The 25,428-nt window shown below is 52.8% G+C and overlaps 1 protein-coding gene across 2 annotated transcripts in view; it reads left to right on the forward strand.

Annotated features, from left to right (window-relative positions):
- Positions 1 to 25,428, forward strand: part of urod (uroporphyrinogen decarboxylase) — a 60,510-nt gene that overhangs the window by 18,076 nt on the left and 17,006 nt on the right. For both annotated transcript variants that reach the window (XM_087990542.1, XM_087990541.1), the window contains 4 exons: positions 9,270 to 9,332; positions 10,188 to 10,385; positions 10,937 to 11,098; positions 14,235 to 14,372. In XM_087990542.1, the coding sequence (XP_087846668.1) occupies positions 9,270 to 9,332; positions 10,188 to 10,385; positions 10,937 to 11,098; positions 14,235 to 14,372 (561 nt within the window). The remainder of the gene's footprint in view (positions 1 to 9,269; positions 9,333 to 10,187; positions 10,386 to 10,936; positions 11,099 to 14,234; positions 14,373 to 25,428) is intronic.

Consider the following 25,428-nt stretch of genomic DNA (forward strand, 5'->3'; position numbering starts at 1 on the left):
CTCGCTCGCGGCTCTCTCTCTCTCGCTCGCGGCTCTCTCTCTCTCGCTCGCGCGCTCTCTCCCTCGCTCCTCGCTCGCTCGGCTCACTCTCGCTCTCGCGCTCTCTCTCTCTCGCTCGCTCGCTGCGCTCTCTCTCTCGCTCGCTCGGCGCTCTCTCGCTCGCTCGCTCTCTCTCTCGCTCACGCGCGCTCTCTCTCTCGCTCGCGCGCCCACTCTCTCTCGCTCGCGGCTCTCTCTCTCGTCGCTCGCGGCTCTCTCTCTCTCGCTCGCGGCTCTCTCTCTCTCGCTCGCGGCTCTCTCTCTCTCGCTCGCGCGCTCTCTCTCTCTCGCTCGCGCGGCTCACTCCTCTCTCGCTCGCGGCTCACTCTCGCTCGCCGCGCTCTCTCTCTCTCGCTCGCTCTCGCGCGCGCTCTCTCTCGCTCGCTCGCGCGCGCTCTCTCTCTCTCGCTCGCGCGCGCTCTCTCTCTCCTCTCGCTCGCGCGCTCTCTCTCTCTCGCTCGCTCGCGCGCTCTCTCTCTCTCGCTCGCGCGCTCTCTCTCTCTCTCGCTCGCGCGCTCTCTCTCTCTCTCTCGCTCGCGCGCGCTCTCTCTCTCTCGCTCGCGCGCTCTCTCTCGCTCTCGCGCTCTCCTCTCGCACTCGCTAGCTCTCTCTCTCTCGCTCGCGCGCTCTCTCTCTCGGCTCCTCGCTCGCGCTCTCTCTCTCGCTCGCGCGCTCTCTCTCTCGCTCGCGCGCTCTCTCTCCTCGCTCGCTCGCGCGCTCTCTCGCTCGCTCGCGCGCTCTCTCGCTCGCTCGCGCGCTCTCTCTCTCGCTCGCGCGCGCTCTCTCTCTCGCTCGCGCGCTCTCTCTCTCTCGCTCGCGCGCCGCTCTCTCTCTCGCTCGCGCGCTCTCTCTCTCTCGCTCGCGCGCGCTCTCTCTCTCGCTCGCGCGAGCTCTCTCTCTCGCTCGCGCGCTGCTCTCTCTCTCGCTCGCGCGTGCTCTCTCTCTCGCTCGCGCGTGCTCTCTCTCTCGCTCGCGTGCTCTCTCTCTCTCGCTCGCGCGCTCTCTCTCTCTCGCTCGCGCGCCTCTCTCTCTCTCTCTCTCGCTCGCGCGCTCTCTCTCTCTCGCTCGCGCGCTCTCTCTCTCTCGCTCGCTCGTCGCTCTCTCTCTCTCGCTCGCCGCGCTCTCTCTCTCTCGCTCGCCGCGCTCTCTCTCGCTCGCGCGCTCTCTCTCTCCTCGCTCGCGCGCTCTCTCTCTCTCGCTCGCGCGCTCTCTCTCTCTCGCTCGCGCGCTCTCTCTCTCTCGCTCGCGCGCTTCTCTCCTCTCTCCGCTCGCCGCGCTCTCTTCTCCTCCGCTCGCCGCGCCTCTCTCTCTCGCTCGCGCGCTCTCTCTCTCGCTCCGCGCGCTCCTCTCGCTCTCGCTCGCGCGCTCTCTCGCTCGCTCGCGCGCTCTCTCGCTCTCGCTCGCGCGCTCTCTCGCTCTCGCTCGCGCGCTCTCTCCTCGCTCTCGCTCGCGCGCTCTCTCGCTCTCGCTCGCGCGCTCTCTCGCTCTCGCTCGCGCGCTCTCTCTCTCTCGCTCGCGCGCTCTCTCCTCTCGCTCGCGCGCTCTCTCTCTCGCTCGCGCGCTCTCTCTCGCTCGCGCGTGCTCTATCTCTCGCTCGCGCGTGCTCTCTCTCTCGCTCGCGCGTGCCTCTCTCTCTCGCTCGCGCGTGCTCTCTCTCTCTCGCTCGCGCGTGCTCTCTCTCTCGCTCGCGCGTGCTCTCTCTCTCGCTCGCGCGTGCTCTCTCTCTCGCTCGCGCGTGCTCTCTCTCTCGCTCGCGCGTGCTCTCTCTCTCGCTCGCGCGTGCTCTCTCTCTCGCTCGCGCGTGCTCTCTCTCTCGCTCGCGCGTGCTCTCTCTCTCGCTCGGCGCGTGCTCTCTTCTCTCGCTCGCGCGTGCTCTCTCTCTCGCTCGCGCGTGCTCTCTCTCTCGCTCGCGCGTGCTCTCCTCTCTCTCTCGCTCGCGCGCTCTTCTCTCTCTCGCTCGCGCGGCTCTCTCTCTCTCGCTCGCGCGCTCTCTCTCTCTCGCTCGCGCGCTCTCTCTCTCTCTCGCTCGCGCGCTCTCTCTCTCTCGCTCGCGCGCTCTCTCTCTCTCGCTCGCGCGCTCTCTCTCTCTCGCTCGCGGCTCTCTCTCTCGCTCGCGCTCTCTCTCTCTCGCCTCGCGCGCTCTCTCTCTCGCTCGCGCGCTCTCTCTCTCGCTCGCGCGCTCTCTCTCTCGCTCGCGCGCTCTCTCTCTCGCTCGCGCGCTCTCTCTCTCGCTCGCGCGCTCTCTCTCTCGCTCGCGCTCTCTCTCTCGCTCGCGCGCTCTCTCTCTCGCTCGCGCGCTCTCTCTCTCGCTCGCGCGCTCTCTCTCTCCTCGCGCGCTCTCTCTCTCGCTCGCGGCCTCTCTTCGCGCTCTCTCTCTCGCTCGCGCGCTCTCTCTCTCGCTCGCGCGCTCTCTCTCTCGCTCGCGCGCTCTCTCTCTCCTCGCGCTCTCTCTCGCTCGCGCTCTCTCTCTCTCGCTCGCGCGCTCTCTCTCTCGCTCGCGCGCTCTCTCGCTCGCCTCGCGCGCTCTCTCGCCTCGCTCGCGCGCTCTCTCGCTCGCGGCTCTCTCTCTCGCTCCGCGCTCTCTCTCTCGCTCGCGGCTCTCCTCTCTCTCGCTCGCGCGCTCTCGCCTCGCTCCCGCGCTCTCTCTCACTCGCTCGCGCGCTCTCTCTCGCTCGCGCGCTCTCTCTCTCTCGCTCGCGCGCTCTCTCTCTCTCGCTCGCGCGCTCTCTCTCTCGCTCGCCAGCGCTCTCTCTCTCTCTCGCTCGCTCTCTCTCTCGCTCTCTCTCTCGCTCGCGCGCTCTCTCTCTCTCGCTCGCGCGCTCTCTCTCTCTCGCTCGCGCGCGCCTCTCTCTCTCGCTCGCGCGCTCTCTCTCTCTCGCTCGCGCTCTCTCTCTCTCGCTCGCGCTCTCTCTCTCCTCTCGCGCTCTCTCTCTCTCGCTCGCAGCGCTCTCTCTCTCGCTCGCGCGCTCCTCTCTCTCGCTCGCGCGCTCTCTCTCTCGCTCGCGCGCTCTCTCTCGCTCGCGCGCTCTCTCTCTCGCTCGCGCGCTCTCTCTCTCGCTCGCGCGCTCTCTCTCTCGCCTCGCGCGCTCTCTCTCTCGCTCGCGCGCTCTCTCTCTCGCTCGCGCGCTCTCTCTCTCGCTCGCGCGCTCTCTCTCTCGCTCGCGCGCTCTCTCTCTCGCTCGCGCGCTCTCTCTCTCCGCCTCGCGCGCTCTCTCTCTCGCTCGCGCGCTCTCTCTCTCGCTCGCGCGCTCTCTCTCTCGCTCGCGCGCTCTCTCTCTCGCTCGCGCGCTCTCTCTCTCGCTCGCGCGCTCTCTCTCTCCCTCCCCGCCCGCCCTCTCCCGCTCTCTCTCTCCCTCCCCCGCCCGCCCGCTCCCGCTCTCTCTCTCCCTCCCCCGCCCCGCCCGCTCCCGCTCTCTCTCTCCCTCCCCCGCCCGCCCGCTCCGCTCTCTCTCTCCCTCCCCCGCCCGCCCGCTCCCGCTCTCTCTCTCCTCCCCGCCCGCCGCTCCCGCTCTCTCTCTCCCTCCCCCGCCCGCCCGCTCCCGCTCTCTCTCTCCCTCCCCCGCCCGCCGCTCCCGCTCTCTCTCTCCCTCCCCGCCCGCCCGCTCCCGCTCTCTCTCTCCCTCCCCCGCCCGCCCGCTCCCGCTCTCTCTCTCCCTCCCCCGCCCGCCCGCTCCCGCTCTCTCTCTCCCTCCCCCGCCCGCCCGCTCCCGCTCTCTCTCCCTCCCCGCCCGCCCGCAGCTCCGCTCTCTCTCCCTCCCCGCCCGCCCGCTCCCGCTCTCTCTCCCTCCCCCGCCCGCCCGCTCCCGCTCTCTCTCCCTCCCCGCCCGCCCGCTCCCGCTCTCTCTCCCTCCCCCGCCCGCCCGCTCCCGCTCTCTCTCCCTCCCCCGCCCGCCGCTCCCGCTCTCTCTCCCTCCCCCGCCCGCCCGCTCCCGCTCTCTCTCCTCCCCCGCCCGCCCGCTCCGCTCTCTCTCCCTCCCCCGCCCGCCCGCTCCGCTCTCTCTCCCTCCCCCGCCCGCCCGCTCCCGCTCTTCTCCCTCCCCCGCCGCCGCTCCGCTCTCTCTCCCTCCCCGCCCGCCCGCTCCCGCTCTCTCTCCCTCCCCCGCCCGCCCGCTCCCGCCTCTCTCCTCCCTCCCCGCCCGCCCGCTCCCGCTCTCTCTCCCTCCCCCGCCCGCCGCTCCCGCTCTCTCTCCCTCCCCCGCCCGCCCGCTCCGCTCTCTCTCCCTCCCCCGCCCGCCCGCTCCCGCTCTCTCTCCCTCCCCCGCCCGCCCGCTCCCGCTCTCTCTCCCTCCCCCGCCCGCCCGCTCCCGCTCTCTCTCCCTCCCCGCCCGCCCGCTCCCGCTCTCTCTCCCTCCCCCGCCCGCCCGCTCCCGCTCTCTCTCCCTCCCCCGCCCGCCCGCTCCCGCTCTCTCTCCCTCCCCGCCCGACCCGCTCCCGCTCTCTCTCCCTCCCCCGCCCGCCCGCTCCCGCTCTCTCTCCCTCCCCCGCCCGCCCGCTCCCGCTCTCTCTCCCTCCCCCGCCCGCCCGCTCCCGCTCTCTCTCCCTCCCCCGCCCGCCCGCTCCCGCTCTCTCTCCCTCCCCCGCCCGCCCGCTCCCGCTCTCTCTCCCTCCCCCGCCCGCCCGCTCCCGCTCTCTCTCCCTCCCCCGCCCGCCCGCTCCCGCTCTCTCTCCCTCCCCCGCCCGCCCGCTCCCGCTCTCTCTCCCTCCCCCGCCCGCCCGCTCCCGCTCTCTCTCCCTCCCCCGCCCGCCCGCTCCCGCTCTCTCTCCCTCCCCCGCCCGCCCGCTCCCGCTCTCTCTCCCTCCCCCGCCCGCCCGCTCCCGCTCTCTCTCCCTCCCCCGCCCGCCCGCTCCCGCTCTCTCTCCCTCCCCCGCCCGCCCGCTCCCGCTCTCTCTCTCCCTCCCCCGCCCGCCCGCTCCCGCTCCCTCCCCCCCCGCCCTCCCGCTCCCTCTCCCTCCCCCGCCCGCCCGCTCCCGCTCCCTCCCCCCCCGCCCTCCCGCTCCCTCTCCCTCCCCCGCCCGCCCGCTCCCCCTCCCCCGCCCGCCCGCTCCCGCTCCCTCTCCCCCCGCCCGCCCGCTCCCGCTCCCTCTCCCCCCCGCCCGCCCGCTCCCGCTCCCTCTCCCCCCGCCCGCCCGCTCCCGCTCCCTCTCCCCCCCGCCCGCCCGCTCCCGCTCCCTCTCCCCCCCGCCCGCCCCCGCTCCCTCTCCCCCCCGCCCGCCTGCTCCCGCCCCGCGCGCACTCCCTCTCCCCCCCCGCCCGCCCGCTCCCGCTCCCTCTCCCTCCCCCGCCCGCCCGCTCCCCCTCCCCCGCCCGCCCGCTCCTCTCCCTCTCCCCCCCGCCTGCCCGCTCCCTCTCCCCCCCGCCCGCCCGCTCCCGCTCTCTCTCCCTCCCCGCCCGCCCGCTCCCGCTCTCTCTCCCTCCCCCGCCCGCCCGCTCCCCCTCCCCCGCCCGCCCGCTCCCGCTCCCTCTCCCCCCCGCCTGCCTGCTCCCTCTCCCCCCCGCCCGCCCGCTTCCGCTCCCTCTCCCCCCCGCCTGCCCGCTCCCTCTCCCCCCCGCCCGCCCGCTCCCGCTCCCTCTCCCCCCCGCCCGCCCGCTCCCGCTCTCTCTCCCTCCCCGCCCGCCCGCTCCCGCTCCCTCTCCCCCCCGCCCGCCCGCTCCCGCTCCCTCTCCCCCCCGCCCTCCCGCTCCCTCTCCCCCCCGCCCGCCCGCTCCCGCTCCCTCTCCCCCCCGCCTGCCCGCTCCCTCTCCCCCTCCCCCCCGCCTGCCCGCTCCCTCTCCCCCCCGCCCGCCCGCTCCCGCTCCCTCTCCCCCCCGCCTGCCCGCTCCCTCTCCCCCCCGCCCGCCCGCTCCCGCTCCCTCTCCCCCCCGCCCGCCCGCTCCCGCTCTCTCTCCCTCCCCGCCCGCCCGCTCCCGCTCCCTCTCCCCCCCCGCCCGCCCGCTCCCGCTCCCTCTCCCGCCCGCCCGCTCCCGCTCCCTCTCCCCCCCGCCCGCTCCCGCTCCCTCTCCCCCCCGCCCGCCCGCTCCCGCTCCCGCTCCCTCCCCCGCCCGCCCGCTCCCGCTCCCGCTCCCTCTCCCTCCCCCGCCCGCCCGCTCCCGCTCCCTCTCCCTCCCCCGCCCGCCCGCTCCCGCTCCCTCTCCCTCCCCCGCCCGCCCGCTCCCTCTCCCTCTCCCTCCCCCGCCCGCCCGCTCCCGCTCCCTCTCCCTCCCCCGCCCGCCCGCTCCCGCTCCCTCTCCCTCCCCCGCCCGCCCGCTCCCGCTCCCTCTCCCCCCCGCCCGCCCGCTCCCGCTCCCTCTCCCCCCCGCCCGCCCGCTCCCGCCCCGCGCGCGCTCCCTCTCCCTCCCCCGCCCGCCCGCTCCCGCTCTCTCTCCCTCCCCCGCCCGCTCCCGCTCCCGCTCCCGCTCCCGCTCCCGCTCCCGCTCCCTCTCCCTCTCCCTCTCCCGCTCCCGCTCCCGCTCCCGCTCCCGCTCCCGCTCCCGCTCCCGCTTCCGCTCCCTCTCCCTCTCCCTCCCCCGCCCGCCCGCTCCCTCTCCCTCCCCCGCCCGCCCGCTCCCGCACCCTCTCCCTCCCCCGCCCGCCCGCTCCCGCTCCCTCTCCCCCCCGCCCGCCCGCTCCCGCTCCCGCTCCCTCTCCCTCCCCCGCCCGCCCGCTCTCTCTCCCTCCCCCGCCCGCCCGCTCCCGCTCTCTCTCCCTCCCCCGCCCGCCCGCTCCCGCTCTCTCTCCCTCCCCCGCCCGCCCGCTCCCGCTCTCTCTCCCTCCCCCGCCCGCCCGCTCCCGCTCTCTCTCCCTCCCCCGCCCGCCCGCTCCCGCTCTCTCTCCCTCCCCCGCCCGCCCGCTCCCGCTCTCTCTCCCTCCCCCGCCCGCCCGCTCCCGCGCTCTCTCCCTCCCCCGCCCGCCCGCTCCCGCTCTCTCTCCCTCCCCCGCCCGCCCGCTCCCGCTCTCTCTCTCCCTCCCCCGCCCGCCCGCTCCCGCTCTCTCTCCCTCCCCCGCCCGCCCGCTCCCGCTCTCTCTCCCTCCCCCGCCCGCCCGCTCCCGCTCTCTCTCCCTCCCCCGCCCGCCCGCTCCCGCTCTCTCTCCCTCCCCCGCCCGCCCGCTCCCGCTCTCTCTCCCTCCCCCGCCCGCCCGCTCCCGCTCTCTCTCCCCCGCCCGCTCCCGCTCCCTCTCCCTCCCCCGCCCGCTCCCTCTCCCTCTCCCTCTCCCTCCCCCGCCCGCCCGCTCCCGCTCCCCCCCGCCCGCCCGCTCCCGCTCTCTGTCCCTCCCCCGCCCGCTCCCGCTCCCTCTCCCCCCCCGCCCGCCCGCTCCCGCTCCCTCTCGCCCCCGCCCGCCCGCTCCCGCCCCGCGCGCGCTCCCTCTCCCTCCCCCGCCCGCCCGCTCCCGCTCCCTCTCGCCCCCGCCCGCCCGCTCCCGCCCCGCGCGCGCTCCCTCTCCCTCCCCCGCCCGCCCGCTCCCGCTCCCTCTCCCTCCCCCGCCCGCCCGCTCCCTCTCCCTCTCCCTCCCCCTCTCCCTCCCCCGCCCGCCCGCTCCCTCTCCCTCTCCCTCCCCCGCCCGCCCGCTCCCTCTCCCTCCCCCGCCCGCCCGCTCCCTCTCCCTCTCCCTCCCCCGCCCGCCCGCTCCCGCTCCCTCTCCCTCCCCCGCCCGCCCGCTCCCGCTCCCTCTCCCCCCCGCGCTCCCTCTCCCGCTCCCTCTCCCCCCCGCCCGCCCGCTCCCGCCCCGCGCGCGCTCCCTCTCCCTCCCCCCCCCGCTCCCGCTCTCTCTCCCTCCCCCGCCCGCTCCCGCTCCCTCTCCCTCTCCCTCTCCCTCCCCCGCCCGCCCGCTCCCTCTCCCTCTCCCTCTCCCTCCCGCTCCCTCTCCCTCTCCCTCTCCCTCTCCCTCCCCCGCCCGCCCGCTCCCGCTCCCTCTCCCCCGCGCGCTCCCTCTCCCGCTCTCTCTCCCGCTCCCTCTCCCTCCCCCGCCCGCTCCCGCTCCCGCTCTCTCTCCCTCCCCCGCCCGCCCGCTCCCGCTCTCTCTCCCTCCCCCGCCCGCCCTCTCCCGCTCTCTCTCCCTCCCCCGCCCGCCCTCTCCCGCTCTCTCTCTCCCTCCCCCGCCCGCCCACTCCCACTCTCTCTCCCTCCCCCGCTCCCGCTCTCTCTCCCTCCCCCGCCCGCCCACTCCCACTCTCTCTCCCTCCCCCCCCCGCCCGCTCCCGCTCTCTCTCCCTCCCCCGCCCGCTCCCGCTCTCTCTCCCTCCCCCGCCCGCCCTCTCCCGCTCTCTCTCTCCCTCCCCCGCCCGCCCACTCCCACTCTCTCTCCCTCCCCCCCCCGCCCGCTCCCGCTCTCTCTCCCTCCCCCGCCCGCTCCCGCTCCCTCTCCCCCCCGCCCGCCCGCTCCCGCCCCGCGCGCGCTCCCTCTCCCCCCCGCCCCGCGCGCGCCCTCGCTCTCCCGCCCCGCGCGCGCCCCCTCGCTCTCCCGCCCCGCGCGCGCCCCCTCGCTCTCCCGCCCCGCGCGCGCCCCCTCGCTCTCCCGCCCCGCGCGCGCCCCCTCGCTCTCCCGCCCCGCCGCGCCCCCTCGCTCTCCCGCCCCGCGCGCGCCCCCTCGCTCTCCCGCCCCGCGCGCGCCCCCTCGCTCTCCCGCCCCGCGCGCGCCCCCTCGCTCTCCCGCCCCGCGCGCGCCCCCTCGCTCTCCCGCCCCGCGCGCGCCCCCTCGCTCTCCCGCCCCGCGCGCGCCCCCTCGCTCTCCCGCCCCGCGCGCGCCCCCTCGCTCTCCCGCCCCGCGCGCGCCCCCTCGCTCTCCCGCCCCGCGCGCGCCCCCTCGCTCTCCCGCCCCGCGCGCGCCCCCTCGCTCTCCCGCCCCGCGCGCGCCCCCTCGCTCTCCCGCCCCGCCGCGCCCCCTCGCTCTCCCGCCCCGCGCCCTCGCTCTCCCGCCCCGCGCCCTCGCTCTCCCGCCCCGCGCCCTCGCTCTCCCGCCCCGCGCCCTCGCTCTCCCGCCCCGCGCCCTCGCTCTCCCGCCCCGCGCCCTCGCTCTCCCGCCCCGCGCCCTCGCTCTCCCGCCCCGCGCCCTCGCTCTCCCGCCCCGCGCCCTCGCTCTCCCGCCCCGCGCCCTCGCTCTCGCCCGCGCGCGCTCTGTCCATGAACTATGGTTATCCACCTTGCTGTGAATGTAAAACCTCATTCTACTAAATTTTGTGATCATTCTTGAATTTGGGGTTGTGTATGTCATGAAACTATATAACTAACATCTTTTTCCTGTTTACAATATCAGCCTCTTCGAAGATTCCCGCTGGATGCTGCTATCATTTTCTCTGACATTCTAGTGATACCCCAGGTAGGGCATTTGGAACACATATGTCTGTATGGAACTGCGATTCTTTCCATTGCATAAATATATATCTATTAACCATGAAGCATTGAGGTTTTTAGATTGAGCTAGTTTTGTTTTCTTCCTTATTCCTGGTTGCGCTGTACGAATGAATAATCTGATTTTACCTCAGTTTAGACCACTCCTTAATTGAAGTATGGCAATTTCTCCCCACGTTATAATCACTTGCCCCATAGAATCTCACACATGTGTCATTTGTCTCTAACTCAGTACATTGCTGACCCAAAAGCAATATCATAAATTCAGTGAGATTTTATTTGTCAATTGTATTGCTACCCATGTGGCTGGGGTTCAGACAAAGATTAAAAAGCAATTTTCACTAAGCCAGAGAGTATGGTTTAACAGTGCTACCATTTGCTGATGAAGGATGCTCCTGCAAGTTTACAGAGCAGCTATTTCTTCTGTCTAAAGCAACTCCTTAGACACTGCAAGTGAGTAATGTGGTAGTGCCCCTTCCTCTGGGCCAGGAGCATGACTTTAAGTCTTGTCTGTTCCAGTAATAACTACACTGAACATGATAATTAGAAAATATCTGAACAAGAGTTCAGGTATGTTGAAGATTTGAATCAAGGATACTATTGTCGAGTTTTTTTTAAAACATTTTAGATTAGTTTTGAACAACAGCTGAGCTAGTGGAGAAAAAAATCTGGGATTTGGCTGCTGAGTACTCAGGTTTTGCCAAGCTAAAATGTGACTGTATCTGTTTATGATGTTATTAAGTATAGGTAATGCTTTTCTTTTATTTCTGAACACCATATTTTTCAAATAATGAAATGCTTGGGGGGATAAAATCTTTTTCAGGCATTGGGGATGGAGGTTACCATGGTTCCAGGAAAAGGACCAACATTTCCAGACCCACTGAACGAGCCTGGGGATCTTGTCAAGTTGCAGGAGAATGTAGATGTGGCACAGGAGCTGGCATATGTGTTCCAGGCTATAAAATTAACCCGCTACGAACTAAAGGGAAAAGTGCCTCTTATCGGCTTCTCTGGAGCCCCGGTATGTTGGGGAAAGATCCTGACGTTAATGATGTTTTAATTATACCATGTTTGCATGGTGAAGGATTCAACCATGAAATTAAACCAACGAAAGGAGGTTTGATGTTTCAGCTGATGTGGCTTGTAGAATTTACAAACTTTTATTTTATAAACTGTAAAATCCAATGTGTGAATTACACGTTCCTTTATCGTTTTATGAAATATTATACCATATGTATGTTTTCCTGTGAGTCCAATCAATTACAATTGAGATATTTAAGACCAGTGTCAGCTGACTTAGTCAGAAAAAAATCACCTTTTAAGACCAGGTGACCAATTGGATATTGCTACATAGTATAATGATAACTCAAGTGAAATACATGATATCTATAGAATGGTATAATGTGAGTGCACACTAAACTTTCCCAGTCTTCCCCATATCACTTGGGGGAAATTTTTGTTATGATGGATGATGCTGTAATCATTTTAAATGCATGTAAGCCCGTGGCCTTTACCTAATCTTTCTTTACAGTAATGATGACAGTGATTTAATGGTTATTTTTCTCCTTTTAGTGGACATTGATGGCTTACATGATTGAAGGAGGTGGCTCAAATACAATGGCTAAAGCAAAACGCTGGCTGTACCAGTTTCCAGAGGCTAGTCATAAGCTGCTGAAAATTCTAACTAATGTGATTGTTGACTATCTGGTGGGGCAAGTTACATCAGGTGCTCAGGTAACAAATGGTCCTATAATTTCCACAAAATCGCTAGGCTTCAGTTGCTTTTTCTCCTGTAAAGATCCTTTTCTCATTCTGGATGCAGAGACCCCTGGAGTATCTATTGTTTTTGTCTAGGAATTGATTTTGAAAAAAATTATGTGAAGACTTTGACTTGTGAAAAAACTAACTTTAGCTTCAATTGGCAGGACTAGCAATGCTACAAAACCACCACTGGATGGCAGCATTTCACACGCTCATGAAGATCTTTTGGATCTTAAGAGCCTTATTGTTTCCTCCTGAGGAAAGTTGATGTTAAAACCCAAACTATTGCCTTGTATTACTTGTGTTTAATCTTAAAAATTAACCTTGTTACAAATGGTATGCAACATAACAATTATACACCTTTGCAGCTGCAGTACCCTTAAGCTAAATAATTGTATTACTGGAAGTGATTGATCTCAATAGTGCCGTGCTGGTCTTGATTTATTTTACTGTTCTCTGAAGTGGAGCCATTTAGTACATGCGTCAAAATATTAAGGTAAAGGTACTGCAGTCATTAAGCTCTCTTACAGGAGCAATAGTTGTTCATTGAATTGCTGATATTGTTCGCATCAGCATTTTGGGAATATATTACTGATGTGCTCATCATTACATGGAGATGTATAATATGGTGAATACTGCATACATGAAACAAACATCAAGCAAATGTTGCAGAGTTGCAAGTGGCCAGCCTGCAGGTATTGAACTTTACCATTTGGCCATGTACCGGTCTGAATTGATGGGTTACCCATCTTTGTTTGGCTGCATTGCTACAGTGACATGAGTCTCTATCAACAGGTGAATTAACAAATGTATCTCTTGACTTACCTTTGTCTATATGGGGATATTGTCAGTCTGAGTCAGCTTCTGTCAATCACTTGATTGATCTAAGACAGTTTCTCCATTCTCGTTGGTGAGTAGCTTTGATATTTTTAGCTGAACAATTTTCGAAGAATTTTGTGAAGAATTGGATTTTTAGTTGACTTATCAGTCTGCATTTGAAGAATGTAAGTAGAAGCAGGAGTCAGCCATTGAGCTCCTTGGGCCTGCTCTGCCATTCAGTAAGGCCATGGCTAATCAGACCTTAGCTTCATCTCCACTTTATTGCCTGTTACCCATAACCCTTGTACCCCTCAAGTTCACAAAAAAAATATGTGCAGAGGTAGCTCTGGCTTGTCTAGGGACCTGAAAGTCTAAACATTTCTATAGGTTTGATCCACGGTAAAGGTTGATAGCTCCACTGCTGCATCTGATAGCAGTGGAGGTGATGACCTCGTTGTATTATCACTAAACTGTTAATCCAGAGACCCAGGAAATGTTCTGGGGATCCAGGTTTGAATCTTATCATGGGAGGTGGTGGAATTGTGAATTCAATAAAAATCCAGAATTAAGAGTCTTACCATGAATCCATTCCCAATTGTTGGAAAAACCCATCTGGTTTACTAATGTCATTTACGGACGGTAATTCATCCTTACCTGGTCTGGCTGACATGTGACTGCAGACCCACAGCAATGTGATTGACTCTTAACTGTCCCTGGGGCAATTAGGGATGGGTAATAAATACTGGTACAGTCAGCAATGTCTACATCCCTTGAATGTAGGAGAAAGTGAGGACTGCAGATGCTGGAGATCAGAGCTGAAAAATGTGTTGCTGGAAAAGCGCAGCAGGTCAGGCAGCATCCAAGGAGCGGGGGAATTGACGTTTCGGGCATAAGCACTTCTTCAGCCCAAAACGTCGATTCTCCTGCACCTTGGATGCTGCCTGACCTGCTGCGCTTTTCCAGCAACACATTTTTCATCCCTTGAATGTGTAAAGAAAAAAGTTGCAATTACATCTCCAGTACCATTAGGTTAGAAGGAGGAAGAACAATTCACCATTATTCGTGTTTTTAAATCACATTGAGTGTGCCTTACACGAGTTACGCACAGATGAACATTAGATAAGAGAAAAATTGAACTTGATTTTTCAAATTGTCGTCTTTTGTTTTGAAATCCCTTTGTAGCCTTTCCTCTCCCTAGCTCTAATCCCGTGCAGCATCATCTTCAAGATTTGTCATTTGTCTAATTCAATCTCCCCTTGTACGCTTTGACCAGTACTTGTTCCACTATTGTCAAAACGTGGAGTGCTGGAAAAACACAGCCGGTCAGGCAGCTTCCAAGGAGCAGGAGAGTCGACATCTTGAGCATAAGCTCTTCATCAGGAATGAACTTATGCTCAAAACGTCAACTCTCCTTTTTGGATGCTGCCTGACCGGCTGTCCTTTCCAACACCAAACTTTTTGATTCTGATCTCTAGCATCTGCAGTCCTCACTTTCTCTTTGCACCATCATTGGTGGTTTTGCCTTTAGTTACCTAAGCCTCAGGCTCAAGAATTCCGTCCCTATACCTCTCCACTTCTCTACCTTACTTTTGTCCTCCATCGCACTCCATAAAATCTCCTCAATTGGTGAAGATTTCCATCATCTTGTCAAATCCCCCTTATGTGATTTCATATCATACCTTTATAATGCTCTATTAAAAGGCCTTGGAGCCTGTTACTATTGTAAAAGCACCATGTAAATTTATGTTGCCTGCTACAAGTAAATATCCTATCAATGCATAACATCCAGCCTTCTGCATGAAAAGTGAACATTGACTTCCTAGTGTGGTTTTAAACCACAAAGAACAAAGTACTCTGAATACAGAGTGAGCCTTGAACCAATCAACTGATTTCATGAAAGATAATTGAATGTGTGAATGTGGTGTCCTTCGATTAGAGAGATAAAGTTAGTCAGGCTGGCTAATGTCTGGTGACGATTGTATGACGATCAGGCCTTCATTATACTGCCTTCAACAATACCTTGCTGGCATTCATTGCCTTTACCATTTGAGGTGCCACACCCTTGATATTTAGAAGTTATTCAATGAAATAAGAATGCAAAATCTGTGGGTTATATTGAAAATGATAGATGGATATATCTTTATTGGAGGTTGAGAGATCATAAATTGCACAATAATTCTCAATCCCTAATGTTACTAAGCCTATCCAGAATTATTTCCAAAGTTCCTCATGTAAAAAGTCAATGTTGTTCTCCTTCCTACTGGAATTTCTCATAGCTGTCTCTTTTTAGGCCCTGCAAGTCTTTGAATCTCATGCCGGGCATCTAGGAAATGAGCAGTTCACCGAGTTTTCGCTGCCTTACCTCAGAGAGATTGCTCATCAAGTGAAGGAAAAACTGAAAGTTTTGGGCCTGGATCAAGTGCCAATGGTAAGATTCTCATCCTCTGGTACCATCTGTAGGAGACATTTACTGACGTGTCCTCCTTTGCCTCAATAACTCCTGTTTTCTTTTCCTACTTGACTCAGCCATTAAAGAATCTATTGACCTTCAACAACTGATTGCATTTCTTGGTGCATTATTTGACCTGATATGTGCAGTTTATAACTGTGTATCTTTGATAGTCTTGATAATTGCCATTGTGATTTCAAAGAGTGATCTATAACCAACATTGCTCAGCCATGTTCCATCCCACTATCTCTGTTCTTCCTGGGGAAGGCCTAAATGTCATTCTAGTCCACTGGGCTGGTAAAAGCTTACTTGTTTAATTTCGGCCTAGTTTGGTATCCAGTCTTCAGAACACATTGAGTGTTGCATGAATGGGTTATGCTGCTATGTAAAATTTGATCATAATCTCTTTGATTAGGTCAGCTATTTAAAAAATGTTGACATTAAACAAATGCCCCTCACCAGCATTATCAGTTCTCATCTGTTCAAATGGGACTCCCAATAGACATCTCACCCTATCCCATATGGAAAGTAAACATTTGAGGCATCTAATCCTACTTTCATGCTGAATAACTGGTCCACAGGACCGTTTTTAATTTATCCTCCATTGTTTCCTATCTTGAAGGGGATGACGTTTACTCAGTACTGTTCAGCTGGAACACTGATAGTACTTGAGTAAATCACCATAAAGCCACCCCTCATGTTTCAATTTTACAAGCAGGTATGCACTTAGCAGCAGAGGTGCTTAGCTTGACAGTAAGTCATAGTTTGGAACTTTATTAATCTTAAACATTTACTCGTGCACTTGCTGATTGATCATTGAAGCCTTTCCAGCGAATGTGAAATAACTGTCTTGGAGAATGTAATCCGATAAAGTTCTGTTTGTAATGAAAATAAAGCTTGTCTGGTTGAGGATAGCAAACTGAATGTATTTGCAATATCTTTCTTTCTGCTTTGTCTGAAACAGCCAGTGATCAGAAATGAAAAGTTTAAACCACTAAAGTAAAGGTTCCCTATTACAATGAGCAGCCCAGTTCTGAATGCTCAAGTCTGTCCATGTCGGGTTTTTTTTTGCCTAGACAGCTGCTTTTCATTTCATTTAAATTTATGATGCACTATTAGTTACTCCCAGGAGACAATGTAGAGTAATCTATCTTCTTGATTTGAAATTCCTCAGCAATTGGCTTTTTTTTTCCTTTTCTCCTCTCACACCTTTACATATACATAAAGTGACCCCTGCACCCCTTAAAACACTTTGGAGCTCCTCATTTAAATGCGAACGCTGATATAAAACCCAATAACAATATCAAAACCTCATCTGAACAGATGGGCTGTCACAGGAAAACCAGCTGACGCAACACTTCACACAATTTAAAAATAAAAGTTTTTTTTAAATGAGTAAGGGGAATAAGCTCTCTCACGTAATCGAAAATGGGATTGAATTCATATCTTATATTAAACTTGTATTTGAAAAACTTAATGAACAGGTCTGCAGAGCTGCAAGTTCTCAGGATTGACGTGCTGTTAGAGTACTGAGCAAAGTCTTGCAGAGGCAGCAGGATTTTGTGATGGCAGTGGGTTTTTTTAACCTCGCATTGTGAAGGCTTGAAATGCAGCAGAAGAAAATTTGTCTTATTAGCATTATTTTTCTAGAGTTTCCATTTCCTTTAACACAATATTTAAAGCTAACCGTTCTAATTTTAAGAGACTGAAAAATTTAGTTTACTTTGGTCTGTTTTTCTAATTTCTGATATCTCAGTAAGAGGACTCTCTCAAAAAAATTCTCTGGACAGCTTCTTGCTGAATTCTTCTAGAAAATGTTAGAGTAGACACTCAAAACCAATTCAGGGAAATTGCTCAATCAGCACTTAAACTCCAGAAGGCTACAAGATGCTTCTCTGAAATCTTGCCTTCCTTCTTATATGACTTAGTTTGGCAAGAGATTCTCCACACTAACATCCTGTCTCCTTATCTTCTCACCTTGAGTCCTGCATCTTCAATTCAACTGGATGGTTCCAGCTTCTATCCAACTTCAGCTCAACCTATCTATGCAGTTGTAATTATTATGATCTAGTGGTTCTGATTATTATAGGGTAATACCCAGCTTGATGTCAGACCTGGACAAGTCCAATCCCCAGCCGACACCTAGGCAGGTAGATTGTAATGTTTCTTATTCCCAAAGTGATCTTTGACTAAAATAGAAGGATGCAAAGTTGCATTCTTTAACAACAAAACACAACAAAAGTTATATTAACAACGAAAATGAAGATAAACAAGAAAAAACATTCTCTTCCCTTATAACACAATCAAAGATTTCTAAGCGCAGTAAAAATAACCCAGGCACTTTTTATAGATTGAACTGAAACAACAATTTTGTATCAGAATCAGTACAGTGTGACAAAGCTTACAAACATTGTTGCAATTTTAAGAACATCCAGTACTATACCTCGGTGCCACATTAGAGACATGCTAAAATTAAGTTTCATTTGTATCAAGGGTCATACTTGAGGTGGATCACAGATTGGCTTAGAAATACAGGCAAAGAATGCTTTAAAATTTGCCTCCTACCCAGTGGAATGCATCAGGATTTGGTACTGAGTCTCGTGCCTGGAATTGAAAATTAATGTCAGTAACAATGACCATAAAACTATCAATTGGCGTAAATACCCATGTGATTTATTGATGTCTTTTTGGGAAGAAACTCTGGCATCCTTATCCTGGCCTAGGCCATTTGCAACCTCAGACCCTCAGCAAAGTGGTCAACTCTTAAACAGTAGTTGGTGAGGCCATTTGAGAAGGTAGTTTAAGGGCTATTTTGAGATTGAAAGCACCACCCACATCCCATAAAATAACTTTGCGCATAATGTTGCAGTGTAATATGAACCAGTGTTGGAACGAGGGTAGATCATTCAGCACATGAATCTATTGAGGTATCAGCTAAACATAATAGAAGATGCAAGAGATTTGGGAGTTTTTCAGACTGCTTCAGTTGCGGGTGAATCAGATGCTTGGCTGATTTTATTGCCCTGATCAGATTTAATGGTGGGGGTTAATAGATGAGGAAAAAAACACGGGTGATTTGGTGCTAGGGGATGGAAGAAAAGCTGCTCAGTGGAATGTAAGAGTCCTTCTGGATATATAACTAAAATTGGCAGATTGTTCAGTGTATGAGGACTTCGGGGCACCCTTTTCATACTAACAGCTCAAGCAGGATATGTTGATTCTGGCGAAGTTAAAGAGACAGACAATGAGGATGATCCCTTTCCTAAATGCAATGAGATGTAGACAGAATGTGCAGGCCTTGCTTTAGATTCATTGGAGGAGCATGATCTGAGTAGGGATCTGATTTAGGCCTTTAAAATGAAGTTTACGTTATCGATTTTGTGATGAAATTGAGAGAAAATGTGTGTTAGTATTGTTTACTGGAAGATGTTAAATATATTGGTTTGTCATTAGCCATTAGCTTTTAAAAACCACAATACCCATGATTCCAAGTGAGAGGATGATATTAGAGGAGCATTCAGTTTGGAGAGAGAACTGTCCACATTCTGACTTTCATTTTCAGTCTGGGCTTGGAAGTCATTCCAGAGAGAAGCTATAATCAATCTCTCAAGTGCTGAGAAGTCTTTAATGAAGTAACGTATTTTAAGCAGCATTCCTAAGAAATATTTTTAAGGTAATAAAATTACCTTAGAATAAGTTATTATTAATCTCAGACCACCAACAAGGGCAAGACTTAAACAATTAATGGTAAGGCCTGGACAGTGTTGTAGAACAGAGAGCTCTTAAGGGTTCAAGTACATAATTCTTTGAAATTTATGTCACAGGTAGACAGGGTGGTTAAGATGACATTTATTGCTCAGATCTTTGCATTTTGAAGCTGGGACGTCAGTTTGAGGTTTTACAGGACGTTGGTGAGGGCTCATCTGGAATACTGTGTGCAGTTCTGGTCACTGTTATAGGAATGATATTGTTAAATTGGAGTGGATTCAAAAATTATTTACAGGATTTGGTCAGGAATGAGGGTTTGGGTTATAAAAAAGGTTGGGAATTTTTTTTCACTGGAGCATCAGACGTTGAGGGGTGACCTTTTTATAGAGGTTTATAAATTCGTGAGGGGCAGAGATCAGGTGATTGGGGGAGATGATGGCTTAGTGGTATTATCAATGGACTGTTAATCCAGAGACCCAGAGATGTTCTGGGGACCTGGGTTCGAATCCTGCCACAGCAGATGGTGGAATTTGAATTCAATGAGAAAATATCTGGAATTAAGAGCATAATAATGACCATAAATCCATTGCCAATTGTCAGAAAAACCCATCTGCTTCACTTATGTCTTTTAGGGAAGGAAACTATCATCCTTACCTGGTCTGGCCTACACATAACTCCAGACCCACAGCAATGTAATATTCACTTACCTTCCCCTTCTAGACAATAAATGCTCGCCTAGCTAATGATGCCCACATCCCCTGAAAGAATTTTTTTTAAATGGCAAGTGTCCTTTCCCTCTGGTGGGAGAGTTCAAAACTAGAAGGCATACTTTTAAGGTGAGAGGAGAAAGTTTTAACAAGGACATCAGAAGCAACTTTTTTAAAATAGTCATTTGTTTGTGGAATGAACTGCCGGGGGAGTGGTGGATGCAGGTACAGTTGCAACATTGAAAAGACATTTGGATAAATATGAGTGAGAAAGGTTGAGATGGATAAGGGCAAAATGCAGGCCCGTGGGATTAGGTTTAGTGTGGGGACATGGTCAGCGCGGGCTAGTTGGACTGAAGGGTCTGTTTCCATGCTGTATGACTGACTCTATGACACTATAACGAGAATGTTGCGATGCAGTCAGTGGAAAAGACTGAAGTTTTTATGAAGGAAAGGAATTGAGACTGATTCTGAGGTAGTATAGCAGCACTTGAAGGAAGCAAAGTCAGGAGCATAATAATCAATGTACATTTTCCACGTTACGGTATTTATTATTCCTCAGACTACCATTGCAATAAATCATGACTGATCTGCATCTCTGCTCCATTTTCCTGAACATTAAGTTTGATTCACATCTTTGTAATTAAAATGCTGCTAATCTCCACCTTGAAAATTTCAATTGAGTTAGGATCCATAGCCTTTTGGAAGAGAGAATTTGCTATTACCATGACAATTTTTCTTTCGATATAAGTGCACCTTCATTATACTCCTGAGTAGCCTTGCTTTATATTTAATGTTGTGATTCCTTGTTCTGGATTCTTCCACCAAAGGAAAATAACTTCCCTACATCTGCTCTTTCTAATCTGTTCACTGTTTTAAATAGGAGAAATAGATACATGCTCTTCCAATCATCTGTCACTTACCTACCTGCTCTTCACTGAATTAATGATAATATTTACCAGAGTAGCATCTACGTCCTATTCTATTCCATCAAAAATAAATAAGTTTGTCCTTAGTGTTTTTATATTTTGATCACCTTGATATAGATTTTGAGGTATATAGGCAAATTGTTTGAATTTTAGTTTTATTTACTGAAAAGTCGAGGCAACTAGAAACTGTTGCATTATTTAATTCTGTTTAAACATCCTGCAAAAATCTATATTTGTTCTTTCCTTAAACTCTTGATTCCAAATATAAGTCACAATGCCCACATCCCATGAATGAATAAAAGCATGCATCGCCATTATTTTAAGGTATAACTGTCTATGTCTAGTTTAGCTTGCCTGACGTTTATTTTGTTTGCATCGGTGAACAATTGTGTAGAACATGATTTTAAAAATTGCTGAGAACTCTTTGATATGATGTACCTATGAGATTTTGTGACTTTATTTATACTTGATTTTGTTTCTTTTCTCCTTCCACTTACCTTCTTCCATCAATCAGCTAGCAGGTTTATAAGAAATATTCTGTATTTTCCACTGTTTAGACTGTAGAAAGAAGGGTACAACATGGAGAGGAGGCAAATGTATGATGAAAGGATATATCATGCATGATATGATGAGAAAGGTATTGTTCCACTTTGAAGTTTCAAACAGGCCTTGGGTCTCATTTTGATTTTTAAACATTTTCTAGATTTTTTTTAGTTTTCCATTGCCTCATTTGACTGTTACTACCTCATCCTTTTTGATCTGAGATTTTACATTGCTTCCCTGAATTACATACGTACACTACTCTTAACCTTTCTGACAGGATTCTGTTCTTTTGTTTTTTTTCTGTACTTCCTTTTCACATTTTCTTTCCTTTCTTTATTTTGTTATTTTCATATTTCAGATTGTAGTTAAATGTTTTTTTCTCTTTTTACCCAGTTTTGTAGAGTTTGCTATTTATTTCTAGATTTATATTTCTTTTCCCTAGAGCCTATGTTTCCTCACATTTTACGACAACCATCACACTGTTAAACTCAGTCCTGCAGAAGGGTTACTCAACCCGAAACGTTAACTCTGATTTCTCTCCACAGATGCTGCCAGACCTGCTGAGATTTTTTAGCAATTTATATTTTTGTCAGGATGCTACTCATTTGGCCTGTCAAGTGCATAGTATAATATATACATATAAATTCAGATTCTGCAAGTGGCTAATGTAGAGAGGGTGACCTTTTGTGTCTGTGTGAACTAGAGTTCTGCACAAGCGAATTGATGAAATCATTCTTTGGCTGTTGGTAAAATGGTTGTGGAGTTTGTTTGGAAAAGTTTGGACTCGAGTTTTAGTCAAATCCTGCGAGTTCCATATTTTATAAGCTATAAATGGCGGCCTATGTAATAAGGTGACATGAGGAAATATTTTCTGAAATTAATGCAACATGTTCATTTGTGGCTCTCAGAATGACAATTGGATAAATACTTGAAGGGGAAGAATTTTCAAGGAAAAAATTTGATTGCTACACACGAGAGTCAACACAGGCTCAATAGGAATGGCTGCCTGTGGTATATCATTCTGTGAATAGTTGGCCTATAACTGATTAGACATAAATAAACTTATAGGATTTACGAAAGTGAAGGGAACTCTTATCTCTGTTTGGTTGATCTTACATTCGATAAGCTGAGAGAACCTCAATCGCCATTAAAAACCCAGGTTTGTTTTTAAGTGAGTTTTTTTTAGCCCATTAATGATTTGCTTATTTTTATATACTTTGTCAAGCTAAAATCTTGACCTTTAAGTGCCTGACAGAACTACTTCACACAGAGATGTAGCTGTAAATACAGCAAGCAACTCCAGAGAAAGAAAATTAGCCCAAGGAGGAGATCAATTAAAGTGCTAGGAAGTAACTGAATGAGTTTTTGAGGCAACAGAAACTGACTAAAATGATCACCTAATATATTATTTGTAGGAAATGTTACTGCGGGCAGCCAAGATTGATTGATTGAAATACAGTTGAGGTTGGAAGGTAGTTCTAAATACCTGGGCTTCCCTTTTGCAGTTGAACATTTTAACTTAATGAGATTAGACTCCCTTCACACTCTCAGCCATTCAGTAATCTGTTAGTATATATTCAGTGCTGAATTTTTGTGACCAACTGCAAGTTATTAGGTTTCAACTGCCATTAATGAAATTTTGAATCATTTTGGGTGAGCGCTGTCAACATCTGTCTTGATAACATCTGCATGCACATAATAATTAAAAACAAAATTTGGGGGAAAAGCATGCAGAATTGAGGCAAAGGGCTCTTTTGATAGAGTGGTAGTATCCCTGGGCCAGAAGGTCTGAATTCAAGCCTCACCCACCCTAGGCATGTCACAGCATGTCTGGACAGGTTGAGGCGGAATACACTATTGATTTATAACTAATAGCTTAGATTGATTTTACAACTGTAATTTCTTTTGAAAGTTCAGGTGCAGCAATAAAACAAATGAACATTGCCGTTGTGGTTTACAGTGTCATCTGACCCTGCTCAATTTAGATTGTAGTTTGGTATTATTTCAACTACGAATTCTATATTTGCTTAATTTCAATACTGTGAAGAAAATTGAAGAGTTATGAAATTTACTTTTGTGCCATTTTGTTACAATTCCACGTGAAATTTCCATAAAGTAGTGATAGACAGGATGCAACCTTATTGGGTTGCTTTGTGTTGTTACGAACATACAGTAATAGAAACAAAGCAAAAATATATGGAAAAAATAGGCCATTCAGCCCTTGAGCCTGCTCCACTATTCAACAGGATCATTGCTGATATGAATATAACCTTACAATCTGCATTCCTGTTTATCTTGATGACTTTTCGAGCCCTTTCTGTAAAAATATTCAAGGACTTTGCTTCTACCATCTTCCTTGGAAGAGAGCTCCAAAGATTGTTGACCCTCTGAGAGAGATTTCACCTTGTGGTTTAAATGGGTGACACCTAGTTCTAGATTTTTCCATAAGAACAATCACATTTACCCTGTCAAGACCATTCAGATATAATATGTTTTAATATAGTCCCCTCTTCAATCTCTGCAACTCCTCACCAGTTAGATAATTTTTTTTTGTTCTTTTTCCACTTCTGAGCATTCCAACTTTTTCTGCTGGAGTAAACTTGTCATGGAGGTGGGCAAGGGGTATGAGTTGGCATGGAAATAAATTGGGAAATGGAAGGGTAGTGAGGGTTAAATGTCTCTAATGCAACTGGGACAAAATCTATGAGAATGGAAGCAAGCCTTTTAACTAGCTCACCTGGGCATCTTTGAGGAGAAAGTGAGGTCTGCAGATGCTGGAGATCAGAGCTGAAAATGTGTTGCTGGAAAAGCGCAGCAGGTCGGGCAGTATCCAGGGAACAGGAGAATCGACGTTTCGGGCATAAGCCTTCCTGAAGAAGGGCTTATGCCCGAAACGTCGATTCTCCTGTTCCCTGGATGCTGCCTGACCTGCTGCGCTTTTCCAGCAACACATTTTCAGCACCTGGGCATTTGCTGCCTACATTATACACAAGGATTGGCAAGCCAAACCTGATCCTTTTTGCTGCCAAACCACAGCAAAAATGAATTGGGTTTGCCAAGTTGGGAAATTTTCTGACTCAAGCCACCTTCCCTGCTAGCACACATCTGACCTTCAAAGTTTCTATTCCCCCCACCCACACTTATGCTTACTCACTTCGTTGGTTGTAAATATATATAGCGATGTTCTCTACCTTGATTACTAAATTACCTTGCATTCGTTGATTGGTCATACCCTCTATATAATGCTTTTGCTTTTAATGTTATAAAAATTCATTCTGTTCCATTATATCGTCTTCTAACCTTTCTTTGCATTTCCTTTCTAATCTCACTTTTCATTTTCCAACTATGTTTTCCATTGGTTGGACTTGCCCACATACTATTAAAATGCGGTGTTGAATTAGTTTCATGGCATCTGGTCTGCATGGTGGACAGTGAATTTTTCTCTTCCTCATGTGATCTTTTTTCACCTCATTAATTATACAACTGAAACATCACTTTTTTTTTTGTTGGGAATTTCATGCCAAGCGAGGTGGAAGTGCTCACCACTAGCCATACCTTCCTACTAATATGCCTCTGGCACCCATATTTAAACACTAACTGCTCACCACTTTAGATGCTGCAAGCCAGGAAATACCTGTCAAACTTCAGTGCTTGACCCTGAACATATCTCATAGAAAAAACACTCTAGTTCCCTGGTTTCGAGACAGAGATCTGAAGGTATTGGTAGTCAAGGTGATGTTGAGGAGGACAGTCCTCTATTTTGGGCTGACTGTCTGAGGAGGCTATGCAAAAATTATAGCATAGGTCAGTGTTGTGTTCTGAGTGAAAAGGGACTCCAAACTGTGGTGTAAGAAGGATAGGGAACCCTTATGTGCTGCAAAGGTGAGTGCCACTATTTTCTCTCTGCTACCTCTCACTCATGGGCCAGCAAACATACACTGTCTATCATTGTGCACCCCTCTCTCTATGACTGATGGAATGCACCACTCAGAATTGCATGAATATTGTCCAATCACAGAATACAGGAGTTGTCTAACTCCCCTTATCCTCCAAAACTATTAACCCTTTCTGCCTTCTGCGCTGCTTACTCATTCACTGGGAACACCCCGCCCACTCTCCTGCTTATAATAACTGCTCTTGTATGTACTTCCATCGTACTCGATCCCTCCCTTTGTGTCAATGCAGGAAAACCTAGCCCATTGTCCAGACTGATGTCCCAGTTACACTCTGACCTACCTGTCATCCCTGGACTGCCAGACCTGTCTTATGGGACTGACCAAAGCCAACACCAGGAATGGAATAGGAAGTATCCCTTGACTGACTGCATTCCCGTTCACACCACGAAGGACTCTTGTCCTTTGAATTGCATACATGGCCATTTACTTGAACCACATACAGCAGTGTTGGACATTCTGCTGGCACAAGTTGCCTGCATCTTCCTTCCTTCATGCCAAGTTGACGACCTGTAACTGAGCGCTCAAAATGTTTTGCACTGAAAAGATAGTGTCTCCAACCACACACAGGTAGCCCAGTAAATGCTAAAATGAGTGAGACCTAAGATGGCAAGTAAACACAATAAGGTGTGTGTGTTCATGTTAGTGCAAAGCAATGCATGAGCGACGCAGAGACTAGACAGAAACATGAAAGCCATGGGTAGAAGGCCTTGGATCGGGGGTAGGCAGGACAATGTGAATCTGGTTGTTTTGCACTGAGGAGTAGCACAGATAAAGGCTCAGTGAGGATGGTGAACATGGAACATGGAGGTAGGGATGTTGTGTGGAAAACGTGGTATGGTGCTGGGTCAAGCAGTCAGTACGCTGCAGCTGCTAGGTACCCACTCCAATTTTAACTCATTATTTTTGCACTAACTACATTTTTTTGGTAGAGCAAAGAAAAATTAGAAGTGGAATGTAAATAGGGTGATTTGGAGCTTTGATGGGATGCAAATTCATGGAATACATTTGATACCACTCAGTATTAAAATTGTGAAGTCACCATTTAAGGTTTGAGGGAAAAACGGGGAAAGTCTTTCCTCGACATAGGGAAAGAATGAAAAGAAAAATCAGATTCCCAATTTTGCCACTGTAGTCGCCATTACTCCTGCCACATCAGCAAGGAAAAATTCCAGTCTGTATTTCTTAATATTTT

This window comes from Chiloscyllium plagiosum, unplaced genomic scaffold, assembly GCF_037043375.1.
Source record: "Chiloscyllium plagiosum isolate Xiang-an unplaced genomic scaffold, Cpla_swu_hap1 HiC_scaffold_9, whole genome shotgun sequence".
Lineage (NCBI taxonomy): Eukaryota > Metazoa > Chordata > Chondrichthyes > Orectolobiformes > Hemiscylliidae > Chiloscyllium > Chiloscyllium plagiosum.